General features: G+C 52.3%; 1 protein-coding gene across 1 annotated transcript in view; it reads right to left on the reverse strand.

The window, feature by feature from the left end:
- Nucleotides 1-260, reverse strand: part of LOC104833423 (endogenous retrovirus group K member 8 Pol protein-like) — a 3,067-nt gene extending 2,807 nt beyond the window's left edge. The window contains exon 1 of the mRNA XM_010570069.1: nt 189-260. Within this exon, the coding sequence (XP_010568371.1) occupies nt 189-260 (72 nt within the window). The remainder of the gene's footprint in view (nt 1-188) is intronic.
- Nucleotides 261-486: the final 226 nt, after the last annotated feature.

Below are 486 nucleotides of genomic sequence, written 5' to 3' on the forward strand. Positions count from 1 at the left end.
CCCCCCCCCCTTCCGTTTCCCTGGTTTTTAGATCTGCATTCCTTGGCGAAATGCCCTTTCTTTCCACAGGCCCAACACGGTCCTCTGGGTCGATTTTGGCACGGGGGGAGCACTGTTGGCGGGTCCCCCAACCGGGGGCAGTTTGTCACAACGTGGCCCGCCTGTCCACATTTAAAACATGCCATTACATTAGCTATCGCGGTACGAACAGCCACTTGAATCGGGGCTAGATGCTCTTCTTTTGCGACATGCTTAATCATGTCCGCGATACTTGACCTCACTGGTAGTGATCGTAGGATTTCCTTGGTTGCCGAATTACACTGCTGACATAAGCAATCTGCAACAACCAGGCCTTTCACTTCCGCGGGCAGGGTCGAGGAGTCGATTGCTGCCTGGAGGCAATCTACGAATTGTGTAAAGCTCTCACTTTCATTTTGCTTTATTGTGGACCATGGCGATGGCTTGACAATGACTCTAGAGGCTGTG

This window comes from Haliaeetus leucocephalus, unplaced genomic scaffold (assembly GCF_000737465.1).
Source record: "Haliaeetus leucocephalus isolate CR32 unplaced genomic scaffold, Haliaeetus_leucocephalus-4.0 Scaffold284, whole genome shotgun sequence".
Taxonomy (NCBI): Eukaryota; Metazoa; Chordata; class Aves; order Accipitriformes; family Accipitridae; genus Haliaeetus; species Haliaeetus leucocephalus.